The 27,658-nt window shown below is 39.0% G+C and overlaps 1 protein-coding gene across 1 annotated transcript; it reads right to left on the bottom strand.

Annotated features, from left to right (window-relative positions):
* Positions 1-1,941: 1,941 nt before the first annotated feature.
* LOC118821081 (ethanolamine-phosphate cytidylyltransferase-like) lies at positions 1,942-25,812 on the bottom strand. Its single transcript, XM_036589503.1, has 13 exons — positions 25,525-25,812; positions 16,279-16,367; positions 11,448-11,609; positions 10,662-10,728; positions 10,410-10,494; positions 10,275-10,316; positions 6,480-6,618; positions 6,144-6,226; positions 5,874-5,951; positions 5,699-5,764; positions 5,514-5,579; positions 4,680-4,768; positions 1,942-3,837 (listed from the first exon to the last, which is right to left on the bottom strand). The coding sequence occupies exons 1-13, from the start codon at positions 25,644-25,646 to the stop codon at positions 3,723-3,725; spliced, it is 1,203 nt and encodes a 400-aa protein (XP_036445396.1). The 5' UTR covers positions 25,647-25,812; the 3' UTR covers positions 1,942-3,722.
* Positions 25,813-27,658: the final 1,846 nt, after the last annotated feature.

The raw sequence follows: 27,658 nt of genomic DNA, 5'->3' as shown, positions 1-27,658 counted from the left end.
CTGGTCCGGACGGCTAATTAGCACGATCAGTTATTAAAGAAAGAAAAGCTACCGAGAGCAGTCCGTACAACATAGATTAATCTGTGTCTGAGGATTATAACAAAACAAATTTGGTGAAAGTTGGTTGAGTAATAAGGAAGTTGTGGCCGATTTAATCCTGAGACTCATCACCTCTCAATACAAGTGAATTTGTTCACAAGTGGATCTTGAACACTCCAACATGGCAGACACGCAGACGTATCGCCTCAGATAGAGAACAACGGACAATGCAGCATCTAGGTATGTATATCTATGGTTAGGGCCCTAAAGCAGAGGGGAGAAGTTTATTTATTTATTTATTTATTTTTGGAAGACGACAAAATTGCATGTTATAGTGAACTCAATATCATCCAAAACAACCACAACAAATGTGTGTAAAATGTTGACATTTCTTATGTATAATACAGCTAAAACAGCCTGGGGTCCAAATGGCCCCAAAGAACACCTATGCGTATAAAATGTGTACAGGACTTTTAAAACATGTCATCATATTAATTTTATGTTTATCCAGTTGTCCCTGTTAAGCTAAGAAAAGTTATTAAATATGAAGCAAAATAAAAATCATGTCAGTCATTTTTTTAGGGACATTGAGCATTGATCCTGCCTTCCGCCCAATGGCTGCTGAGACAGGCTCCAGCATTCCCTGCGACCCAGAAGAATAAGCGGTTTAGAAAATGTGTGTGTGTTAAACAGTGAATGGGGTCAAATTGACCTCAGAAATAATAGGAGGATTAAGTCCATTTTAGATGGTACATTTTTCAAGCAAAATGACTTCTATGCTGGAGATAAAACGACAAAAGATTTTTTTCCATTTTCTTCACTAAGGAGCCCTTGAGGAACCATTTTTTTTAGAAAGTCTATACACCAATAATCTATAACATTAAAACCACCTCTATCTACACTCTTTGTCCACTTTATCAGCCCCACTGACCATATAGGCGTACTTTATAGTTCTACAATTACACACTGTAGTCCATCTGTTTCTCTGCATAGTTTGTTAACCTCCTTTTACCCTGTTCTTCAATGGTCAGGACCTCCACAAGACCACCACAGAGCAGGTATTATTTTGTTGGTAGGCTGTTCTCAGTCTAGCAGTGACACGGGTGTTTGAAAATTCCAGCAGCACTGCTGTGCCTGCTCTGTGAGGGTCCTAACCATTAAACAACAGGGTGAAAGGGGGCTAACAAAGAGAAACAGAGAAACAGATGGACTTCAGTCTGTAACTGTGGAGCTACAAAGTGCTCCTACATGGTCAGTGGAATTGATTAAATGCTTAAAGAGCATAGATATAAGATGATAAAAGAGATGGTTTTAATTAATTGGCTGGTCGGTGTATTTCTCCCAGTAATTCTTGGCAAGCGACTGAAGTTTTTTTTTTTTTTTGTGTGTAAGTGTGTTGGGGGTGTGAAAGTTATGACTGATTGAGGGGAGAGGCTTCATGTTTTTGTATTTGATATTGGCACAGACAACTGTTTGTATACCTTATGATTGCACTGTGTAAACCAGGGATGCAAATTTGTCATTGAATTTAATGTGCCTCCAGATTTAGCAGGCAGGGACATGGAAGAACTCGGAAGATTGGAAGATTTTAGTTTCTCCTTTTATCTGTTTGAAAAACACATTGGCCCTGAGGATTTCAATGGGTGCATGTAGTAAATAAGAGCTTTCTTATGAAAATGATTTTAAAAAAGCTTTGCAGTCTCAATACACTTAATTAAGTCGTAATTTAAATGCCCCAAAAGGACAAGACTTTGCATCACATCCAAAAAAAATCATCTGTGCCTGTAATCCCCACAAGTGATAAGCAGAGGTCGTAGGTCATCATGCAGTTTTGGTAAACTTGACTGGGCCATTTCATCATTCTAAGTGAACATAACGGTCAGGTAAAAAAAAATTGGACAATTGAAGCAATATGATTAAACCTTTATCAACATGAATGACAAATACTTTGCCAGTATACATTATATTCCAGTTGTACACATACACTTGAAAAATGTTGGACTGAGTTGCATAAATAAATGTTTACCTGGTAGTCTTTTTAGGCATGGTAATCTGTTAACCCAACTTAAGTAACCCATGGCACCAAGAAGACATGACATTGTGTAGATAAGAAATGACAATCATTGTTGGTGAATAGATTTACAGTCCTATATTACCAATTAAATCCTGAATTTACTCAATTCATTTAGGTGCAGTTAAGAACTGCGATGTAAATGTGTCGAATTAAGCAGCAATGTGCTAAAATATGAGTTTATATAACTTATTTTTAGTGAATCCGAAACATTTGTATCCAGACATTTAGTACCCTTATATTTATTTCATCCAAATTAATAAGTATACACCAGTTTTCTCTGGATTTTTAGTAAATGTAATTTTCCATAAATTAATTTTGCCCAGATACTTAGTAATTATTAATATATTTTCCTTGTGAAATTAACTTGTATTTACTAAATATTTTTGGGTTATATTAACTCATAATGTGGCATTTTCTTACTAAATCCAACACATTTTAACTGTTGCTTTTAATTACATGTACTTATTTTTTTTTTTTGCTTAAATGTATTTCACTCATAGGTAATTGAAATATATTCAATTATATTATCTGTCACTTTGTTGCCATAATTTGTTTAAGTAACCATTGGACACATTTTTCACAGTGTACACACCTCAGGTAAGGCGTAGGATGCTTGTCTTAAGTACATTTAAGTCAAAAGAATGACAGGGAAATGCAAACTAACACTAAAGCCATCCTGAGACATGTTCCTCTACCCGCTGGGGTTACGTCTATTGTGCCATTAGAAGAGATTTAAAATTCATGTCATCAGATGTTATGGACACAACTAACTCTAAAATGCACTCTTCTTATTTTAAGAATAACATTCTTAACTTTGTTACAGGAAAAAAAAAACTTCTATTATCATAACTTAAATCTGAGAGATAGATATAGAGATCAGTCAATTATAATAGATAGTTACATACAATACATATTTACAGAACATGGGCAGATTGCAGTAAGTGGTGTGATAAAAGATCCAGAGTGTAGGTTGAATCTGTAGCCCATCAGTAAGGAAGAACGACTCCCTGGAAACCCGAGTGCCGACAAAGCTCATGAGGCGATGGCATCTTCTCCCAGATGAACCCTACATATAGACCTCCCCTCTCAGACTAATAGAAATGATAGACACACTGACTAGATGACTACAAAAATGAACTAAGTCTGAATAATGGGGGAACCCAGCTCAATCAGACTCCAGTCAAGTCTAAGTCATAGCTAAGTGATCGTTGTGCAGCGCTTGCTGGCACTTAAAACAGCTTGGGGGTAACAATGAATTCTGCTCTATATTACTACTACTTTGCTACCGAAGGAGAGAGATGGGGAGACACTAGTATGGATTCTCTCAACAGATGCCAAAAAAAGACAAGGGCTTTTACTTCAGGGGCACACATCTTCCAACATGCCTACCAAACCATCAAGGCGGGCTAGGCTACACAGGATCCGGTAGGGCTAAAGGTTAGTTGGTCACAGCTGCTGGTGGTTCACATGTATGATATTGAATCTACTCCAGCATAACGGAGAGTGTATAAGGACACGTTGGAGAAGGTTGAACTGTGAAGAGGACATGTTTTTGGGGTTTTCTGACACTCTTCGTTCAGTGGTTAGCAACCGTTAGCGAGCGAGCTTCCTACAGCACAGCCTGCGCTCTCTCTTTAGACTTCTCCTCTTCTCGCCGCTTCATGGCCTGGATCACCGCCATCTCCTTGGCCTCTTTTTTCTGGTTCCTGGCCTCGAACAGAAGCCTGGCAGACACAATAAAGGGCAAAAACCAAAACCACGTTTGTAAAGGTGGCTACGTAACATGACCTTCCAAAAGCAGTTGATAATATCAAAGCCACTTCCACTTGTGCTGCGGAGTGAACTGCCGAGTGAATTTCACATGGTTCGAAAAATTTTTTTGCCTTTGCTTACATGTAATTGATTAGCCAAGCTATGTTTGGCAGAGATTAGTAAATTCTATTTGAACCGCATTAAAATGAGAACAGTACTAAAGTGCGATATTTGATGTTTAACATTTGGGGACTTTAGACAACAACTGATCCAGTTTTGAAAGCAAGTTTTTCCATTCTTCTTTCTTGCAAGTCGTCAGCTGGGCAACTGTATAGGGCCTTCATTGTCATATGTTGCACTTAATAATGCACCACATGTTTTTAATAGGAGACTGGCAGGGCAATCTAGCACCTGCAGTCTCTAATAATGCAGCCATGCTATTGTAACACATGCAGTTTTTTGCTGCTGTTATGTTGAAATAAGCATGGACCGCATGCACTGTAAAGGGTGAAATACCTAAAATCCTTTCAAATGCTTTTTAAGGAACATTATCCTTAAACAGTTGGACTATTTGCTGATGCATTTTTTGATAAAGTGGCCAGCCTCGACCCATCCTTGATCATAAAGGATTAGGCCTTCCAGCACTTCCCTGGAATGAAATCAATGTGGTCAGTCTCACACTTCAGAGTGGACAATAAAAAGTGTTCTGTAGTGTTAGAGCCGAGTGCATGCTGGGAGTAATCAGTACACATTGTTAGTTTTGGCCCACAGCCGTCAGCACACAGCAGGTCACTGAAGCACAAAGCCTCCTCACCTGTTTTTGATTATCCGCTGCACGATGTCATCAGTGGTGAGGCTGTTTCTGCTGTCCACGATCCGTAGTATGCCTTTCCTCCTGGGTACCTGCCAAAACACACACAAAAGCAAGCACACCACACACCCACAGATATAAAGGTTACTCAGTTACATAATGATAATCTACTCATCTGAAATTTAAACCTAACGTTATATAACAATATTCTGTCCTACTAAAAATTCATCAAAGCTTACATCAGAAATGCATTTACACTGTATAAAATTCTTAACGCACTCATTTTTTTTATATGCAGTTAACACATTTTCCTAGTTTACCCTTCGAACCTTCATTCGTAGTTTCATACTGAAGTCCAGCTGCTCGCATACTGCAGGTTGCTATGATAGAATGTTACTGAAGTACATCAATTCTGAAGTATAATTTACAAGCAAAGCACACTGCTGATGCTAGCAATTTGGCAGAATTAGAAATGTTTGGTACTTGCAGGAGAACTTGAACATATCAATGAGCAGCAAAGTAACAAAAGCATTAGCTAAGAGGAAAACAACAGTTCACCTCAAAACAAGACATAAGATAACATAAGGCTACAAAGGCAAGCTGGAACATGCAGCCAGTGTTGCTCTCACTAGACAGCAGTGATGAAAACTGGAAACTGCATTCACCCTATTTTCATGTTCACCCTGCACTCATGTGATTTTCATGTTCAGGTACACAAGAACTCTGCTTTTCACATGATGATCTCAATATAAAGCAACTGACAGCCTTAATTTAATATAATTCAAACGCATTACTATTTCTTTGTTCTTTTGACTGAATGGTAAAAGCAGTACTTACGGCATATGGGTCTGAACCGTCTCTGTCTGGAAACACTTCAGTCTTCCCATGACAAACAAGATCCACCTGTGAATCCACAGTGGGATGATTAAACCTAATTCGCTCAATATAGCACTGATATGTGTGATGAAATTGTATTCACTATTTTCCAGAAAATGAACTGTTCTATATGAACTACATCATACCTTGAAATGGTCCAGTAAATCCTTTGAAACTGTGTATGGTGCCCCAATCACCACCTCAGAGACATACTTATAAAAACAAAAGAAATGACAAGGAAAAAATAAATGTTTAGTTTGGTTCAAATAGCAAACCAAATAGCAGTTGAAACTGATATAGTCAGAAAAAAAGCTGACTCACTCGACAGGCCAGAACGCTCAGTGTTCTCTCATGGACATTCATGATGGGATAATTTTTCCCTTTGTACCGATTCACCTCCTAAAACAACAAAAAGATGTTGGCTGTTTCTTAATTATTACGTCCTTGAATTTTTAATCATCAATGTTTATTCACACATGTAGGACGTGTAGAGTATTAAAAACTACCACAAAAACAAACAAATCTACTTCAAGATCTTAACACTGCATAGCAAGGACATATTTTTAATAAACTTTGTGGAATCAGTCTTGCCTGATCAAAGTGTAGCCCCACAATAACATATGGTTTGTCTGAAAGCTTGTACACTGCCTCCAAGAAATCCACATGGCCAATATCTGGAGAAAGTCAGGTCAAGGGGAACATTTGCAGTTTAAAATGAGCACAATTCACCAGCCACTTCATTAGAACAGTCTGCAATTTAGATCCACAATTTTTGGGTGGTGCACCTATCTCAACCTCGCAGTGACACTGACGTTTAAAAACAGCCAGCAACACCGCTGTGCCTGATAAACTTGTAAACATGTATTGGAGCATAACTGGTATATTGCATGCATAGATATGTTGGATGATCTAAATCTGAGAGGATACGGAAGAGATCAAAGGCTCCAGCTACGTATATGATGGTGTCTCCAGGCTGCGGCTCCTTCCCTGAGGCGAACTGGATGATTTTTTGAGACGTCTGCAGAAACTGAGACACCCCTGTCCAAGGACTGTGGCCCTTTGGACCCTGCAAAGTCAACAGAGAGCAGAATTATTAGAAGAATTAGAAGATATAGCAAGAAAAATGAACATTAGTTTATGTAGTTTACATGTCTGTCACACAAGAGTGACTAAGAATGAGTGTCTGAGTCAATTGGTCCTCAGCTCTTTATTCACCACATCTATTTATATCAACGATTCCCAACTCCAGTTTTTTATATCTGTCTAGCTTGCAGTGCAATTACTGAACTGAAGATGGTATAACATAAATTAGTGCTGGATGCTAGTGATAAAATTCAATATCACTGTATTTTCTAAATATATAAAGGGTCAAGGTATTTAAAAATATTTAAGTTAACAGTAAGTTAATAGAGTTAAGGAACATGCTTTCTGAATATTCTACGCTACTCTATCGTCTTACAAACCTGACAAAGTTGTTTAAATTAGATTGTTTGTCCTGTTTTCTCCTCTTAAAATAACCTCACAGGCAACCTTACACTGTACTGTAAATGATAAACAGACAGAAACCAGATTTCCAAAATAATACTTATACTATTTTATGTTCAAACAAATTACCATCAAAAAAAGACAATAATGTGCATTATGTACCAAATATCTCACTAAAATATTGCTAAAAATCTATTGATATATCTAACATTTCTCATGTTGCAATTGTCTCAATTGTTGTAAGAATACTATACACTTATGTAACTTCCTTGTAGGCATTATTGTCTTATTGAATTAGCTCATAATTTTGCTGGTTGCAAGTGTGTCTTCAAATAAGCATCTGCCATATAAAACAAACAAAATGATCTACTAATAGAATGAAACAATTTCTGCAGATAAAGTTTCTCAAAACAAGAAGTTTTTAAAACTTATACTATTCTTATAACAATCTCATAAAGAGAAATAGATCATTTTTGCAGTGTGAAAAGCAATATTACGGTATGTCAATATCATTCAACATTACCGTAAATGACTCTGAAACACCACCTAATGGTCAGAAGAGTTTCTAGTTTGGGGGCAAATCCTCTTGGACAACATCCCCAACAACAAGTCAGCTCTGCCAACGCTTCTTTCTCTTCCTCTAGAGTGTAACTAATAAACTGTCAGTCTTATGCAACTCAAGTAATTCAATGTTGCCCTCTCTCAGTTTCAGGGCATTGCTCAGCTTCAGACTCAGCAACAGCAGTGGCCTTCATGGCTTCCTAGCTAACACAGACCCTGACCACAATAAAGTCCTTTGTCTCTGCCAACCTGGCATCTGTGTGTGAGAGCAAAGCCCATAGTTGGAGGGATGAGGGAGAAAGAGAGAATATGTGGGTGGAAAAATGAAAACTACAACAAGGCAAGAAGTGGCCAGCAATGACTTTGCGGGTTTTTGGCTTCCTGTTTATATCTTCCTCTGGATATTAATAAGCTCCCAGACCCATATGTGCAAAAGTTTTCAGAATCACACACACACACACATTTTCTAAGCCGCTTCTCCTTCCGGGTCGCGGGGGGAGCTGGAGCCTATCCCAGCAGTTTTCAGAATCAGAGCCATACAATTACCTCAGTATTGTGAGAGTTATATTAAGTTAAATTAAAGTATCAGACAGTATTACACTGTCCAAATAATGAAAAGAATAACTTCAAGTACACATTTATCTGATCCTGATAGGGCGTTTCCAACCCGGTCCTCAGGCCAGGAACTCTCAGATGGTCCACATTTTTCCTTCATCTCTTTGTGCTGTAGATTGGTTTGAAGCAAAAATGTGGACCATCTGGGGGACCCTGAGGGCCATTCTGGAAACAGCAGGGACCGATGAGCGGTTGACATGTTGGCCCTTTAAGATGATCTGCTTGTTCTCTTGTTCTAGCTGGTTACCATAAGCTCAAAAGCAGGGGGTGTCATCTTGGTACATTCCTGTGAGCTGGCTGGAGCGCGACTTTTGAAGCCACCACTCTCTTCACATTTTGGAAAACATACTGTAGCATCTTCAACAAACTGCACAGGAAAACATATATCAGTTTTGTCGGTTTACGCCCTATTAGTTACACCTAACTGGGATATTGGGAGGCACATAAAACTATAAAACAGATCTGGTTATAGAGACTTCTAACATGAGCTAGTCCCAAGCACTCCAACTCAACTTATAGTACTATAAGTTAAAGTACTTAAAGTACTTATATCACAGCTTGAGGTGCTCTCCTTCAACCTCACCCACTAATCAAAATATCTCTACATCCCCCGTTTCAATACTATTTAAAAACACTAGAATGCCCTCACCCTCTTTGACTCACCACTCAGATGTGCATCACACCTACCCTGCCATTCATGGCAGAAGAAGGGGAGGAGACAGTGAGGAGCGGATTTTTTAAATGAGCTAATCGGCTAGCCATACAAACTTGGCAATGGAAAACGCTTTTTGAGAATTCTGAATGTAATATACATAAAATTATGAATAATTGCAGTGTCTGTCTATGTCCTCTGGTGTATATTCAGGGAGTAGTGCCTTTATTTTTGTTGTTGTTAGCCATGTAGCCTTTAGCATGCTAACTAGAAAGCTAGCAGAGTAAAGTGATGAAGCTGTATAAGAAAGCATGAATAATGGATAGAGTAGTAACATAAAGCCCAGCAGATCTAATCTTAGTGTTTTGAAATGTAATGCATTTTAAAGTAGTTTACTGCTGTGGCTTATCAACAGCTTTGTCCGCCATTGTTTGGGGAAAATGTGCCAAGTTGTAATGATTTCTGGGCAAGTTCTGCAGCTGAAGTTGACACTAATATTTGCTCGATTCCTCACCGCTCGCAGATTACCGCAAAACATGGTTGGACTTTACTTGAGGTTTCAGGGCTAACAGAAAGGGTGTAGTCAGAATAGGCTAAGGTCAAAAATCAGAGAGTAAGGTAACCAAAACAAAGGATCACATGATTTCTCAAAAACACAAGAGCAATAGAACACAGCAATCCAACAATAAGGGCAAAACGAAGAGACAAGTCGGAGTAACATGAATAACAGGTCATACACAAGTAGCCTTACAAACTGGGATACGCTCAGTACACAACAGAGATGTTGGAAATACTTTGCAAGGAGCTAAAATAAAGCCCGGGCTTAAATACGATCTAACAGATTATAAGAAATAGAAAACAAGTGAGCCTGCAGGAGAGAGGGAACAAGCAGAGAAGGCATCCTCGGTGGGAGGCATGACAGCCTCTCTCAGGGCTTATCTAACACACTTCACTTGAGCCAATACAGCAATGCAACCGCCCTTAAGATGCCGTCAGTGATTCCCCTGAGGGGAAATGACAAGGCCTTGTGGACAAGGGCATGTTAAAACTCACACTGAACAGCGGTACCTATGTATTCCCAGGACACCTTCTCTGCTCTTAGAAAATACCACATACAATTGTCATGGCGCTACAGTACATTTGTCTGTGTGTTGTTTGAACTTTGCATGTCTATAATCCATAATCCAGGGGTGATCTTTGTACTAGGCAAATGTAGGCAACTGCCTAGGGCCCCCTGAGCAAAGGGCCCATGAAAATACAAATTAGATAGCCTATACTGTACTGTTTGAAAATAGCTGTCATTTGCGATTGTAGCAATTATTTTCAGTCATTTCAATGTACCCATATTTCATTGATTCAGGTATAGAATTATCAGTATCAAGCAGTTTTCAGTTCTGCTACACACTTACCCTTCCAAAGTTGTCTGTATGTTGCTGATAATCTGAACTGCCCTGAGGGGGGAAAAAAGAGGGACAGGTTTAGTTGTTTCTTACAGCAAGTGGCAAAGAACGTACAGTGTAATGGTTCCACACAGAAACACTCACTGTGTTGCTGTGGTGAGCTTTGGTCATTAAGAGCATGCGGCCGACCAGGTCTGTAGTAGACACGCCCTGAGTTCTCTTACACTCCCTGAAAAGATATTCAATTGATAATACAGTCAGACTGCTGACTTAGGATCATTTTTGTGACGTGAGACGTCCAACCACAAGCCAAAACTTCTACTATGAGACACTTTGTGAACATCATATGGCTTGTGCATGCTCTTGTGGTTTAAGCTTGGTCACTCGTGAGCTTACCTGTATCTGCCTGACTTTTTCACCTCTTCATATGTGTCCTTGCCATCCACTGTCAGAGTGATGTCGTCTGAAAGAACAGAGGTAAAATAGTGCAGACACCAGTTTGAAAGTTTGAAGTGCACTGTGGTTGTAACACTCAGCTGCTGTTTTTCACAGTAAGAGCAAAAGGCTGGAAATAAATTATTCCAAGCCAAGTTCTGAACCCACAAAATGTCATTTACCTGTAAATTCAGAGAAACAAATATCTCGATACTTTTGATACTTTTGAACTTTCAATCCAAAAACCATTAATGACCTTCATAGACTGGCATACATCATATTCTAAAGTCTCAAACTCGTAGATTGTAGATACAATTATTGCATGAAGATATTAATCATTCTTAAAGGGCCTGTATCCTACATTTTTCTTATATTTCATTGATCCACTTATAACATCTGTGAGGTTTATGTCTCATTCAAAAAGCAGTCTAAACACTCCTTATAATTTCAGCAAGAATGGGAGGGCTGAACTGCTTTAGTCTGAATAGGCAGATGTTTGAAAATGTGTTGATTTTCATGGCATCACCAAAATACTGAACTCAAATTGAGATGTTACAGCTTAGTTTCCATAAATACACATTGTTGATCGGGGAGTGACCAGTACATTTTATAACTTTAGTAATGTTTACATGCTACATGAATCTTTTTTTTAAATCAAGAAAATTCTGTTTTTTCTAAAAATTCACAACAGCTTTGTCACTTATAACTGCTTAAGGGCAACAAGGCTGTAGTTGAAGTAATCAATACCTCCATGTACACAGAAGTCACAGGTGTACTTGTCCAGAGTCTCCAGAGTGGTGACATAGGGGGCGCCCTCCACTATCTCATCCACCCATTTGATGGCCCGCACCATCTTGTACCTCTCAGCCTGTGTAAAGACTGGGGGGCCTTTGTGCTTTGAGATCTCTTCTACAGTTGAAAGAGAATGAAATATCAGACATGAGAACATGATCTATATTGACACAAAATACACTGTTCATAAAATAGTAAAAAATTTCAATAGGAATGCAGCTATACCACTATTTTTACCCTCCTGTTATCCTCAAATTAACTAACATATTTTATCCTTGGGGTCAAGACCCCAGAATTTTAAAACTCTGGGAAATACCGAAGTTCTCGCAGTAATTATGTTTTCCCCTCCCACATGTTATATGAAATATCAGTGGTTCTTGCACTACTACATAGTTATGCTAGGCTAGGGCCACAAAGCAGTTTTTGAAGATTACAAAATTACATATTACAGTGACCTCAATATCATCCAAAAGAAACAAACAACCAAAACAAACAACCAAAACAAACAAAATGTTGATATTTCTTATGGTTTATACATCTAAAACAGCCTGGGTTCAACTTGACTCCAAGAACACTCATGGGTACAAAATGTGTACAAGACACTGAAAGTACATCATCACGTTAATTATGTTTACCCAGCTGTCCCCATTAAATTAAGACAAGCCATTAATTATAAGCTAAAAATAATGCCAATCATTTATTTAGAGATGTTAAATATTGAATATATTCAATTGAATATTGAAGTTGAAAATTCACCCCAAAGACAATAGGAGGGTTAAAAAAACTAACTGAACATTAACTACATAAACAGATTTGTGGTCTGTACCCAGTGAGCAAGCGATGTCTGCAGACGTTCAGAACTGGCTGATAACAGGCCAGGCTGTCGGGCTCTGTTTCGGATGTCTGCAGACATTCTGAGTTGGCTGAAAACTGGGCCGTCAGCTGGAGTCGTAATTGGACATGTTATCAACATATGCGAAATAAATAAACTATAGTTGTGCAGTTGTAATACTCAGAATGACAAACATGTCTGTGCCAATAGGAAATGTACTGCTACACCATTTAATCAGGCAAAAGTTAATTTTTCCTAATGAATCTTTTCACAGATTACGTCATTTCACGCCCTTTCACCTCATTCCCTCTCAGGGAGAAACACTGTGGCAGCAGCAGTAAGACTGCGGTTGGTGAACGTGAGTGAAGCTGTGTCTTTTTGAGAACGCAGCTAGAAAAAAGACAGAATTAAATGTTAAATGTTTTATCTATCAGTTATTTTGTTAAGTTATGTAAGGCTTAGTTAACTTTAATCCGTAAATGAAAATTTATATTATGTTAGCCCGCTAGCATTAGCTAGCTTGACAGCTAGCTACCCAACTTCAGTGTGGGTTTGTTGGATAACTAATATTTAAGTGTAATTTAGCTTGTTAAAACTCCCTATTTGGGCAACTAGTGTAATATGTAAGAACAATAGTGTATGTATGTTGTAATTGGTGTTCAGCTACATTTTAAGGTTAAATGCTGTTAGCGTAGCTATCAAGATGACGTTAGCTGACCTAAATATTAGCCGGTAGCTAATGCTGCCTATACTTCTTTTGGCATACTGAACATTTCTTCAAATTTTTATATCCAGTTTGCCTTTGTGTTTTGTTCTTTGGGAGCTTTATGTAGTGAATTTGCTAACTAGAGATTTTCTGTTATTTGTACATGAGATGGCTTGGGTGTTTGCTAAACTCTGAGGTAATGTTTGTTAGCTAGCTAGCTAATTTAAATTACATTGGCTCTGTCCTAAATCGCTTGCTGTCATGCTAAATAGTACTGTCATTAGTATAGTGTAGTATTGTACACAGCCCATGTTTGGTTTGTCCTAGGTATGGTCATAGCTATGCCAGTGCCAGTGTCAGCATCAATATGGTTTTAGTATAGGTGCAACTCTACTATAGACACTTGCATGACACATGCCAGACAGCAGATGATGGTCCTGCAATACTAGGCTTGCCTAGTCTTGTTGGTCTACAGAATACTTTTACAGTGCAAAAAGCCAAATATCAACCTAAGTTTTGTGTAGTAAATTTTAGTGACTGTGTTGCTGTTGTCAAAACTTCTAGACATACATTACGAGGTCAAGTGGCTTGGAAGAGCTGAGCCACCGCCGTCTCACAAACCTAATTAAAATGGATAGTATTAATGAGTTTGAAAAGGAGGAGTCTAGACTTTAGGACAGGAATGCAAGAGACTGCAGAGACAAAATAAGTTGTTCAAATTATACATTTTAGACCTGAATAAAGTCACAATGTTAGTCCTGTTTTGTCTGTGTTTTTATTTTCAGCTTCATTAGTTATACAAGATTGATTGTTTTGACTAATTGTAGATTATAATTGTGCAGATTTTGACTAATTGTAGATTAAAGTTGTACACTCCCTCAATAACAACCTGGACTAAAATTAACTCAGACTGTAAATGACTATACAGCAGCAGATGAGTGATAACTGAAAGAAGTGGCTCAGCTGTTGAGGTAAGGGCCTCCCATTAGCTTGTTTACACTATTGCCTATTTTAATTTAATTCATTTTTAAGTATTTTTAAGTACTGAGAGACTATTTGCTTTCTATTTTATATTTTTATTGTTTAGGCTATTTACTACAACGTCATGGGCAGCTTCAACATGAAGAGAAGGGGTAAAAAGAAAAAGAAGGCCCTTGAAGATACACCCCTGTATTCTGTGATTAAAGATAATCATGTTTCATATATTCTGAAAATAATCCTTCTTATTTATGAAAGATGAGGTTGAATGAAGTGTTGAATATTTTATTAGTCTAGTTATAATTTTATATATGTAAAACTTTGTGTTGCAGCTTCCGTTAAGAAATGAGACAAAAGTGCCACTGAAGCGGAGATACAGACTGCAGCGTCTGACCACTTGAAACATACACCTGGAAGAATGAAGGGTGTTGGTTAAAGCCATTAACCTTTAAGCCCATAAACCCTTTAAGCACAGACTTATTATTTGGTCTTTAATCTTAAAACTAATTCAGTAACTACAGTGAATTATTAGCTAACTGCTATGCCTGTTTCAAAACTGAGTTATTTTATGCTTCAGGGATTTAAAAATGCTTGCCAGTATTTTCTCTCTCTCTCTCTTTCTCTCTCCCAATTCAATGTATGCAGAAAAGGTCTTAAAAACTCTTTCTGCACACTCTGAAGACGTTATTTAGATGACCAGGTAAGACGTAATAAAGATGTTTTTTGCTCTCTGGGTACACAGCACAAGTTCAGCAGTTTCTCTGGCTCGGCAAAAACGGTGCTGAATGTTGTTTCACATCTGAATTTCTTAAGTCATTCTTGTGTCATACGTGTGTCCTGTTAATTTCACCGGAGTTCAGTAAATACTACAGCTGTTCATGCTGTCAGTGGTCAAGGTTGGGTAGCAGATCTCAGCTTTGTTGAAGCAGTAGGCCACGAGGCACTGCTGCTGTGAGATACAGCCTAACAACGGAGGCGCACTGCTGGCGGGGCGGGCGGACACACAGGCCCAGCTAGCGAGCTGATTTGCTAAAGGCTAAACTAAGCCTAGAGGCTATAAGTGCCCACAGAGACCAGCGGGTCCTTTCATTTGTCTCTCTAATGTTCACAGCCTCGATAACAGCCTAGACAAACATTAGGTCAGACTTTAACTGACTACACAGTGGGGGATGAGAAATACAATTCTATCCAATGTACTATTTTGTTGAATATTACCATTTAAAGATGGCAGGACAAAGATATTTTGGTATACTGTAATTCAGAAAGTAAAAAAAAGACTGCTTTTAGTAAGTCTTTAGATTTGAAGCCAGTGTGTTTGCACACTTTTCTGTGGAATAAACTGTTCTGTTAATGGTCCCTAATGAAAATCTAATCTAATGAAAAACATACATTCCACAGTCCAAAGCTTATCTCCAAACATGCCATTATGGCACCTTAAAGAGCAAATAATGTTATCTATATTTGTGACTTCAATAAAAAGTAATGGAAATACCGATATTATTGTGCATCCCTTTAAAGGCTAAAAAAACGGCCTTTAGACAATTTGGCTGTAAAGATATTGGAATTGGAATTCCAATTCATGGTTGGTGCACCACTGCTGAAATTATATTGAATAATTCAAGATAGCACAATGACCTAAAATGTCAGTAAGTACCCACAGATTGATAATCGCACTTGAGTTTTAAGGCTTTTTACACTTGCAGTTAGCGTGATGCTAACAGACCACTGGTCTTCAATTGTTGTTAGCACTTTTGTCCGTATATATCTTCAATATATCTAGTTACACAAACCTTGTTTTTCAACTTTCCCAACAGTATGTGGAAAATTATGTTTGTCTGAGTCCTCCCAACAAATTCTTTTAATTAGCATGAATCTGCTAGTGCTAATGTTGACAATTGTTGGTTGAATCATTCAAATAGTCAGGAAGGATATAAGCTCCTCACTGATAATGTGCCCATGGTTCGTCAAAGAGCACACTATTCACTCATCTTGGCTTCACAGCTGGTCTGTCAGGCTTGACTCTGGTGATTGTGCAGTTTAAACAGCCAGTGCCTGGCACAGTGCTAAGCAGTATAGTGTGTATATCTGTGTGCATCTAGATTCACAATCTGAACTACCTTCTGTAATGTAATCCCCATAGCCTTGGCCTACTGTGGGGTTGGCGTGTTGATATATATATAGTGTGTGTGTGTGTGTGTGTGTGTGTGTGTGTGTGCGTGTGTGTGTGTTTGTGTGTATGTGTGTGTGTGTGTGCATGTGTATTTACTCACCGTCTGTATGCACTCCTACTATAAGGTAATCCCCCATTGCCTTGGCCTGCCGTAGCTGGTTAGAGTGCCCATAGTGAACCATGTCATAGCTAAAAGGGGGTTAAACAAGGACAGTTACTGAATTATAACCCTATCACACACACACATATGTACACACAGGTGGCACCAAAATCACTCGCGGCACTTCAAACATGGTGTCAGCAAAGCTTCTTATATAACACCTTATACAGTATCTTGGGTCTGTGGAAGCCATTAAAGCCCCCTATTGGGGCTGTGACTTCACATTCACCTAAATTCCAGCAGCTGCTATACTGATACCAAGCATGACTGGTCCTAAAAGAAGGATGGCCTTTTTGCATGGGAGGATAGCATTATTTAGGGATAAACAGCATTTGGAAAAAAAGGCACTGAGTAATCTTATATTCAGAGATTCACTGAGGCAGAATGTGGACCTCCTTATATCCAGATTAGCTAGACAGGCTAATCAGATTAGCTAGGCCAGATTCAGAGATATTAACCCAGATGTAATTTACAACTTGCTGAACAGAAAAACAGCGAGTAGTGAAGCTTTGCCTGAACAAAGAAAGACACAGATAAAATAATATTAATAATAATATTCAAAATGAAAATGTGTGAAATTTGATATATACTTTCAAATATGTTTACCAACATATGTGTGCATAATGTTGCTCTCAGAACAAAACCAAAATCTCTATTTTTGCTGTTTTTTTCATTTTATAACAGGATTTGAAAATACCAGTTGCGCTTCACATTGTGTCAAAATTTCAAGATTAATGGACCAATCAAAATGGTCCAAAATCACTATTGAAATTTAAGATTTTTTTCCTTCTCCTGTAAAATTACTTTTCTGGAGATACAATGTTTCCATCAGATTACAACAGTATATAAAATGGCACACTTAAATATATATGTAGCACCAATATTTCAAAACATTACATATATTGCACATAATTTGCAAATACATGTACATAATTGTTTTTTTCCATAGGGGCAATAACATGCTTTTGTAAGATTTAACAATATATTATTAATACTTTCATTGGAATATTCCATCATCGTGCCTATAGGAGTTCTTAGTTTATTATACAGCACTACACAGATAATAAATGATCAGTAGTGGAAATAAACACCTGATAAGGACAAGTTTCATGACTTCATAAGGCCAAATTTGGTTTTTTATAAGGTTATTACCAGGAAGATCATGAGCTATAATATTCTGTCATTAAACTATCAACAGAATGATCATTCACTGCGCTATAAACATAAGGATAGTGTACAGCAAAGACATTGTATGACCCAGTGTTTTGCTGTGACGCTTAAAGGTCCCATATGCTACATATTTCTTGCGTTTTATTTTTTTCCCCTGAGATCTACTTATGATATGTGTGTGTATGTGTTTTTTTTATTGACAAAATTTTTTTGGTCTTATACATAAAGACACAGCAACAAAAACAGCCTTTTTAATTCTAAGAGATAAAGGGAGATTGAAAAATGGTCATGTAAATTTTGATTATGACTGTTTTTGGTACATAAAACCACACAAACATTGTAAGAGGACCTATATAGGATACAAGTCCTTTAACAGTGTTTGCATACTAGATCAAGCTCAAGTTATCATGATTTACACCGATCAGCCATAACATCAAACCCACCTCCATGTTTCTACACTCACTGTCCATTTTGGCAGCTCTAGGTGCACTTTGTAGGTATTTAACCTTTTCAACTCCTTGAGACCACCAGTGGTTCCAAAACACACTTCGTCATATTCTTCAAAACTTTCATATTTCATAAGCTACATTTAAAAGGTGGGTGTCATATGAGAGCTGTAACTGTCTTTTTTCCAGTCAAATAGATGGATAATGTAATTTTAAACCCTTGTAATAAAAGCTGAACTCACAATTTTATTTGTCTACTGAAAGTTGACCCATTTTTCCACAAATCTGGGCTATAAACTATAAACAGATGGTGTCTCTTTGGTGATCTGCTCTGTAAAAATTATTTTTATAAAAAATTACAAAGAGCGTCTAAGATTTTTGGCTTTCAGCAGTAAATTGTAAGCATATAGCAATATGTGTATGATCATTAAACACATGTTCTGTTAATGTGATGGGAACTTTTGCAAAAAATAAATAAATAGATAAAATAAAATAAAAGTTTACATTTATTTCATGGAGTTACTGAATAAGTTGCCTTACGATTTGGTCATGTAAATTCAGATGGAAAAACCAAAATATACCCTGGTGAATAAGAGGTCCAGCAGTACTTCTGTGTCTGATCCACTTGTGCCAGTGCAACATACGCTAACATGCCACCACCACATCAGTGTCACTGCAGCGCTGAGAATAATCCACCACCCAAATAATAGCTGCTCTGTGGTGGTCCTGTCGGGGTCCTAACCATTGCAGAAGAGAGAAAAGGGGGCTAAGAAAGTATGCAGTAAGCTGAAAAAATGAGTGTAGATGCAAGAAGGTGGTTTTAATGTTATGGCTGATCAGTGATCAGCCTTTTAAAGTTAGAAACAAGATCCGCAGGGGTTACGCTTTTCAATAAGTGAAACGTAGCAAGGAGAGCCTGAAATAAAGCAGTGACACCGAGACCTGCTGCATGTTGCTGTGCTATTACTTTACATGCTGTCCTTGAAAGAGATTTCCACTGTGGCAAGGTCAAGAATCATCCGTTCTCAATGTGTAGTTGGTTTTAAAAGGAATAATATACACAAATATGCTAAATATCACATGCTAAATGCTAACTATCACTAAAAACTATTATTAGGAATACTTTAGCATGAAGCTAATCAATCCCTGTGGGGCTTTACTCATTTTTAGCCACATTTTGGATGCAGTATCCCTTTCAAATCCTCTGATACTCTGGTTCAGCCTGCAAAAAGTGGGCCAATGCGTGATGCGAGCAGTCAGACGGCCCATGTGATGTGAATCGACCCTGAAATTCAATCAGCGAGCTGAGACTGTGCTGCAGATGGCAGCTCCAGCCCCATGTGAACGGCTGTTTGGAAGTGAAGGGCTGGGAGGAGTGGATGGAGCTGACGCTTGCTTACATAACACGTGTATGGGAGCATGTATGTATGTGTGTGAGTGATGAGTTAGACCTTGGAGCACATAGCTGTCAGGCTCTGCTGTTTCTTTGAACAGGCCCCCTCGATCACAAGCACATCATCACAGGACCATAAAATATTAACCAGTGGAACGGGTTAGCAGACACCAACACAGCATCTGAGCTCCTCGCTCCACTGACCAGAGAGCAAAAGATCACATGCAGAAGCAGCAAATAGAGTTAGGTAAGTGATATTGAATCAAAGTATGGCTGCATGGTTCTTATTTTATTTATTTTTTTCAAAATAAAGAAGAAAAAAGAGAGTCTTTGTGAAAATCAGTTGCTGCAAATTTAAGACCTGGTGCTCGTTCTGACCTGACATCATGGCATGAACGATGAGCTGTTTTATGGACCAGAGTTAATGGGGAATTCCACTCATTTTTTCAAATTTTCTACATAATGAAACAGTTGTGATGTAAAAAGAGTCATTCAGAATGGTCTGATATAAAATGCAGCATCCTAGAGAAATAGGGATGCACCGATACCACTTTTTTCCTTCCAGTCTCGAGACCAGTACCTGATCCTTCAATGTCAGCTGAAACAAAGTACTGATACTACTGCTACTTAACTTACCAGCTTACAAATCCTGATATTTACACAATTCTACCTTTTTAAGCACTTTTGCCAAAAAATAAAACATACTATGCTTGAATGTATGGCACTTACTTGTTGGATTATTTATATACAGTACACCAGCCTGGCTAAAGGCTATCATTATCCCAGTGCTTCCATATTTCTCTCTAACGTTCGCTTTCTTGGAAACAACCTGGACTAACATTGACTCATACTGTAACTGACTGCGCAGATGAGGGATTACTGAAAGAAACCTGGCTCAGCCAATCAGGTAAGGGGCCATGGTTAGCACTTTTGTATATTGTGTTATCTGGTTGAAGAATTCCAACTGGTGTATGACCCACTACCATTGCCTCCCTAAGAAATACTGGCATTACAAATATTATAATAACCATTTTTACTGCTGCTTGTCACCCAACACCGCTGACATGTTGGTACTAAGATCTGCTAGCATGTGCATCAGAAATCGCTGCATGGTATCAGTGTCCCCATCATTAATACGATACTGCATTTAAGTGCCAAGAGAACGATATCGGTGCAACTCTATTGAGAAACTTACCAGGTTCACAATTGTGGTGAGAAGAACCAGACATCTGAAGCATTGTATGTCTCCAAAAGCTACCTCACTGACAGCTGTTATATGTAGCAAGTACCCAAATAAAATGTCTTTTTCAGCTTTACCACTGTTTTATCATTGCCAACATTGCATACAAAAATTCAGAAGCTGTGGTCATTTTAGATAGCAAATAAAATGTGTAGACACTGTGACCTCTGGTTTCTATGGGTATGCCACTGTAAAGATATCTGAGCTGGCAAATTTCTCTACAATGCACCATCTCACATTTCACAACTTTACATCTTAATGATTGAATTATACAGAAATTTTGAAAAAATCACTGCAGTTCCCCTATAAGCCTAGACTACAGTTTATATTAACGCAGTCACAGCCTACAAAAGGCTTTCACTTGAGAATGTCACCCCAGACTAGACCTCAATCGATGTCCTGAAAAAAACAGCAAGGGTTCAATGCCACTCTTCAATCACAGATCAATAGATAAACTGACTCAACTGTTTTGAAACTGCCAGGAATTTTCATTGACTCTAAAATCAAAGTTAAGGATGACTCATGATCAACACACCTCACTCAACCAAACTTTGATACTGTGCACAAAGGGCAGGACAACACATCAGAATATAATGATGATGATTAGGGGTGGGAATCTCTAGGCACCTCACGCTTCGATTTGATTACGATTCAGAGGGCTGTGATTCGATTATAAAACGGTTATCGATGCATCTCGATGCATCTTTTTTCTCTATACAGGATTTCTATCTTCCTACTGTCTGAGGACTTGGTAGTTTTAAAGCAAAGTATTTGTAATGATCCATAATGTAAATGCACTATGGATCATTACAAATACTTTGCTTTAAATATCTAAAATATCTTTTATTAATAAATCAAATGGAAGTGATGTGGCAAGTGAACTAGAAGGCTCTCATTCAGAGACGCTGCTGCCACTCATCTACGATAAAATGCGTTACCCTGAAATAAGATCCAGTGGTAATGGGTGTCCACGTAGCACGTTACAGCCATCCTTCCCGTTTTCTTTAGTGATCTTATAACTTCGGTTTTGGTCTCGTTGTAGAGAGTTGGGGTGGGGGGGTTATTTTCGAGACTGGACGCTGAATCTTGGCTCCAGATTGTGCAGCATAGTGCGAAAGCCCTGGTTCTCAACGACTGAGAACAGACAGCAGACAGCAGGTCACATAGCCCCGAGGTCTGGCCTCGCTAGCAGCGAACGAAAAAACAGAGATTAAGACGAACACTTGGAGGATTTATTCGCATTTATAAATTGGTTAAATCTGCAACGAGAGTTAAAAAAAGTTGCGAAAATGAAGTCGCCTCTCTTTCGAATTTTCCCGTTCCACCTTAAATGGTGCAGCAGTTACATTCGGCGCCTAAGGCAGAATTTAAGGTGAAACGGGAAAATTAGAACGAGAAGCTGGCGAATGAGAAGCGACTTCAGCCTCGTAAAACAGCCGGATGCTGAAACATTTTACAAGAAACTCTTCTAGTTTTGAAGAAAGGTTTTCTGGCGGAGATGGAAGGAAAGCGGCTATAGCTGAAGCTTAAAGTAGAGCGAAGTAAATCTGCGCTCTCGTTTATATTTTTAGCCCATACTACGACATTAACACATACTGGACATTAAATGTTGCGGCTCCCAAGGTGGTTTGACTTTGTTGAAAGGACAAAACGGCTCTTATTAACATTTGTATTGTGACTCCTGATCTAACCTGGCTTTAATGCAGAGGGAGCCGGTCGGGTTTCTTACTCATCCAGTAGTGTTTTTGTTATGTGCCGCCACAGACTGTCCGGGCGCTGCACTTACCCACTTCCAAATTCCGCCTTTTGCGTTATAAATTAAATATTTTGAAAATCGATTTTTGACATTTGTGAATCGATTCAGAATCGTTCACGTCTGCATCGCGATGCATCTAAGAATCGAGTTTTTCCCGCACCCCTAATGATGATACAACTGACATAGGTTTTAATACACATAAAGATGACTTATCTGATATCAAACAAGACATACTTATCAGAAACAGCCCACAATCATCTTTAACGTTCAAGTCCATAAAGTTCATTCTATTTTAACCAAACTAAAGGATATGTATTTGCAAAACCCATCTAATACAGCATCCATTAACAGGACACATGTGAATGCACTTCAAAAAGCCCACTCATCATATTGGAGATGAGCCAGCGCTGAGCATGAGTAGAGAGAACAATCTTAAAATAAATATTTTCTAGGGTTGTAAATGTCATCCTGCCCTCTGCCCTGGACTGAATTAGGTAAGCAAAAAGAAATACAGGGTTACGGTGAGTGGACTTTGGCCTTTGTGATGTTTCTCTGCTTGAGCTAGACTTTGATCCACTTACAATGCTTCTAAAACTCATGTGCATGCATTCGGTAATGCACACGTCAGTCACTGGAAGCTCATTAGCTCACTACAATGAACCGACGGTCGGCCCAGAAAGGTCTGAAGTTCGTAATCCTCAACAAGAGCTGCATGGCGAGCCCTGGTTGAGCATATAGCGGCCACAGTGGGGTGAAGGGGAGAGCTGGGCAGGTGCATTTAGCAGGGGTTAAGGGGGTTACAGCAATGCTCCATGTTTACTCTGTCCCTCTTTGCGAGCTCATCCCACCGTTTAATATTCTGGCATCCGAAACATTCTGCAACATTCCATCAAAGCACAATAGGGGGACAGACCGAAATGGCTGGAATTCTCCAAGAGAAAGCCCCCGTAATCCTGGTCTACATGCACATGAATTCAAAGATTTGCTTTTTTTTCTTTTCTTTTTTTGGTTCTCCTACTAGAGCCACATGCACCAGGTGAGACTGCTGTTTCAAAATCCAAACATCCTTTCAAAACATGGTGACTTTAATTTCCACTCTGACCACTTTAACCCAAACGCATTCCTCTAACAATAGCCAGCTTGTTTGTGTTTTCGCCATGTCTGTAGTATACATCTGGAATCTAATGTCATACTAACCACGTGATAAGCATATTTCAACACTGACTTTACTATTCCATAGATCTGATTATGTAACTACTGATTGAGTAACTGTGTAATAGACATATATCAACATTTTATTTACCATGCAATTCTGCACTCAGTGAATCTGAGTGTACAAACCGATTACATTGTAATTTCCATTACAGAGTGTGAAGCACCAATGCAAAGGCAACACATCACTTCCTCAGCTGCCTCTGGAGAACAAACAGCCAGCAGCTGTTGGATTCACGGATGCGACCATGACTTGTGGGATGACTTTGGGCCGCTTTGATTAGGGTGGGCAATATGGACAAAATACATCACGATACACAATATGTATCATATTTTCTTTTTCAGTGATTTCGTAAGATGGTACAGATCTAGCAATGCCACATTTCATAAAGTACAATCAAAACTACAACTGTGTGATTCAGCATTTCACATACTGCATGACAGTTACTCAAAGTCAAGTGTTGCACTGTTTATAAAGGTCAGGTTCTTTAAAGCTACACTATGTAAGTTTTGGGATTTGGAGACATCTCTGGTAGAAATGTGTAATTGCATCCAATGTGCAGAATAACATCAGTTGTGCTTCGGACTTGATGACTGCAAGCGCGGTGAAAGAGCATTCAAAGAGTCAAACAGTCAAAACTTGAAGAACGTGTCGCAGAAGATGTAAGTGAATTAATTACTATTGTCATCACATCCTTATCAGTATAATGTTGATTTTGCATTTGAGACGTAAACATTGCACCTTCCCTTTGAGCCTGTGCCTGTGACGTTAATACGTTATGACATGACGGAGCCCGAAAAACTCCAGTGAAATCCGAACCGTCATCTATGACTTTTATTTTTTTTTATTTCAGGCTTTTCAGTGTGACTCACAGTAGCACAAGCACACTACATTTTTTTTTCTCCTGACTCAGTAATGCTACTACAAAATATGTACATAGTGCAGCTTTAACTGACAATATCCAAAATATGCTTAGAAAACTATGCTGTGGCCCAATGTGACATAATCTATCACAAAATTGATAAATAGACTCCTATTGCCCACCCCTACCTCTGATTCAAGAGGTCACAGTCAAATAAACCCAAAGCTGCCTTTTCTGTCTGATTTCTAAAGCACGCCTGCTGTGCACCCATTGACCGGCCTCCTCATTCCCACAGGTCCCAGCCTGTGAGCTGTGCCTTTTTCTTCTGTCTTAAGAGGGGAGGGACATTTCAAGCATGGTGTTATTCCAGTACAGACTGGAGGCCCTGCCCTCTGCTCTAGACCAGGCTAATGACAGCTGTCAGTAGAGGAGGAAAATATGATATTTTATCGTTAATATGATAATTGATGTCACAATATGCTTTTCTGAGCATATCATAGATATTTTCAATACTTAAAAAACACTTCCTACATGTTTCATTACAAAATAAACATATTTAGGAAATTTAATTGGATTTTCTGCAGTAAACACTGAATTAAAAAACAATACCGATGTAGATTTATATTATTATTATTATTATTATTATTATTATTATGTCTTTATATGTGGCACTATGGGTTCTATTGTATTAATTCTCCGAAATTTTAAATATCGAGATACCTGTTGTGCATTGTGAAAATCGCTTTAAATATCATGATATCACTTATTTGCCACATCGCCCAGCCCTAGCTGACAGTTAATGGCAATGTGGGCTGGGCAGAGAAAACACTTTTAAATGAAGGGAATGATGAATAATATCCACTTTCAGTAATAAGTTGCGTGGAAATGTATGAATTAATCACGTAACAGCTCATTCCTTTGGGGCGGCTTATAAAGGGTCCCAGTCTAAATTAACTTGCACCGCAGTCACGGGCCTTCCTAATTGCTGTCCGGCAAGCTGCTTGACCACCGTACACTGCTAATCTTAATGGCCTCTCGCTCTGTCTATATACGTGTATGTGAGAAATGCATTATCAGTCACACAGCTGTGTGTGTGGAGCACTCACCAACCATCACACCACACACGGACGATCCGCCTCCTCTTTTCTGGGCTGCAGGCGACAGAGACCGGGCTTGCCTCTTCGTCCTCAGCCGGCTTGCTCGCCTGGTGGTGTCCGTTCTTCATCATTGTGGTCGTGAAGGGCTCGCAAACGTCTCGGCTAAATCCACACTGAACAAGCACAGCGAAGTCCAGACAGCCCCCAGAATAAGCTCTGCCTGCCGCAGTATTAAGGCCAGCAGCGCGAGGGCTACGTCCCCTTTCGCAGGCTAGCCGGGTTTTTTTGCATTAGAGCGGAGCTACGCCTCCTCTAGCGGGGAAGTGGCGTCATGAGGTAGCGAGAGTCGTACGATGCGCGCTTCCCCGCGCTTTCCCCCACCCGTATTCCGACAAGCCCCGCCCCCTGAGTGACGATTGGCTCGAGGCGTCTCGCCTCCTGCGCTAGTATATCGTTTTTTTACGCCCGGCCGTATTCCGGACAGCTCCGCCCACTACGCTAGGATTGGCTAAGGCTAGCGCCTTCTGCTCTTCGATTGGCTAAAGTCTCACCTCCTTTGCTAGGACTGGTGAACAGTCCGCGAGCTGTTAGTTATTTCCCCCACCCATATTCAGACAAGCCCTCTGCGGTAGAACTGGTTATTAGTAGCCAATCACGCAGTCGTCAGTTTGGACTACTAGCCAGTGGTACACCGGGGGGCGGAATACGGGTGGGAAAACAAAACAGACTAACACCTTCCAGTCAGCAGACAGCCGATACGGTCTTACATAATCACTGATCCAGCGTCATGTGACTATCAGCGTGGCCAGATGTTCCAGTGAGCTGAATTATTTTGGAGACGTCTTGACAAAATTGCTGACGGTTTGACTTGCTTATATATTTTAATTCGTTTTCATATCAGGACTATTAAAATATTTAGTGTTCTTTGTGCCATTGATTTATCCCTTGATAGTCAGTGATTTTGACCTGACTGAATACGCATTTTTCACAATACAGACATTCTTAGTCTTATTTCTGAAATGTAAATATTGAATTTTTTTTTTTTACCTATTTTTAAAACATTTCAATTAAAAAAAAAACATATTGAACGTCTCTATTATGCTAAATGTGAAAAATAGCAAACCTAAGGTCCACGTATGACATTTGTGTGGTTTTATGTACCAAAAACAAATAAAATTAATTTTTTACACGACCATTTTCCAACCTCCACTTATCCCTTAGAACTGAACAGGCTGTTTTGTTGCTGTGGCTTTAAGGCTGATGTATGTAAATTAGCTCTGTTTTGCATCTAATTTAAAAAGCACTCAGAGCTGAAACACTCCTTATAACTTCAGCTCGAAAGGGCAGATGTATGTAAATGCGTAGGTTTTCATGACATCATAAAAACAGTGTGTTCAAACCGTTTTTGCGGTGGACTGTTCAGCTGGGTGAGTGAGAGGTTTTAAAGCTTTATAAAGTGTTTATGTACTACAACGTCTTTATTTGAAAAAAAGTGAGAAAAACTTCAGTTTTCCATGGCCGGAGTCCTTTAAAGCATAGTGAACATTTTCTGGTCACAAACTGAAGAAATAAAATTACAGCTGTTTGACAGACGAGACAGAGAGTATTTTTGAGGTCTGTAGGTGGAGAAATGACTCCATTCCTCATCTAAACATACATTTGCTTTAGTAATTCATACATTTGACAGTTTACACCCTTGTCTAGTCCAATTTGATTCACAGCCTACATGGATCAGACCACAGCTCGGTTTCTAACGATGTTACTGACGGGTTTTTTATTCTGTCGCTGTTACACAATCTTAGCTGAGGGGTTTTGTCGCCGCCTTCTGGACGCTGAATGCAGTACAGCTGATCTCCAGAGGACAGCGCTCATTCTGCTCGACCACCAGCAGATGGCGTCCAAACTCACGGCTCTGACATCCAGTCAAGTCGTGGGTTTTTCCTCCACATGAAAACCTTGTATCTCATTTTGTCGTTTCTTTTTTTTCATAATTTGAAAATGTCTTTTGCCCTTTACATTTTGTGTTAATGTCATCATGAAAGGACCAAAAGAAATGGCCCAAAATGACTTGAAAACAAGTCTGGTCCTGTTGACTAACATTAAAATTAAAGAAGGTTTTGTTCCAAAAACAGCGATATATCAG

The sequence above is a fragment of the Colossoma macropomum genome, unplaced genomic scaffold, assembly GCF_904425465.1.
Source record: "Colossoma macropomum unplaced genomic scaffold, Colossoma_macropomum, whole genome shotgun sequence".
NCBI lineage: Eukaryota > Metazoa > Chordata > Actinopteri > Characiformes > Serrasalmidae > Colossoma > Colossoma macropomum.
The sequence above is the reverse complement of the archived record's forward strand: the minus strand, read 5'-3'. Positions and strand labels throughout refer to the sequence as shown.